The sequence below is a fragment of the Etheostoma spectabile genome, chromosome 10 (assembly GCF_008692095.1).
Source record: "Etheostoma spectabile isolate EspeVRDwgs_2016 chromosome 10, UIUC_Espe_1.0, whole genome shotgun sequence".
NCBI classification, from domain to species: domain Eukaryota; kingdom Metazoa; phylum Chordata; class Actinopteri; order Perciformes; family Percidae; genus Etheostoma; species Etheostoma spectabile.
The window spans coordinates 18,287,884-18,288,098 of NC_045742.1; the positions used below are offsets into that span (position 1 = coordinate 18,287,884).

The 215-nt window shown below is 38.6% G+C and overlaps 1 protein-coding gene across 1 annotated transcript in view; it reads left to right on the plus strand.

Moving 5' to 3' along the window:
• The window catches only part of LOC116696890 (uncharacterized), a gene marked incomplete in the record, with an annotated part of 8,553 nt that overhangs the window by 5,364 nt on the left and 2,974 nt on the right, over positions 1-215 (plus strand). The window contains 1 exon segment of the mRNA XM_032528130.1: positions 186-215. Within this exon segment, the coding sequence (XP_032384021.1) occupies positions 186-215 (30 nt within the window).

A 215-nucleotide genomic window follows, 5' to 3' on the forward strand; every position in this document is an offset into this window, starting at 1 on the left:
TTTTTCACTTATCCTGGATATCTTTATTCTACTTTCGTGCAACAGGCCCCTGGAGTCTGAGAGAGAAAGGGCTGGAGCAAACCAACTGATTCTGTTTGACTACAAGTCTTAACCTTTAGTTTGTAGAAATTGAAGGATCAAAACTGTTAATTTTTATTTTTCAACTGATGTTTTAAACTTTCCAGCTGTGGAAACCTACTGTGATGGCCGACAGG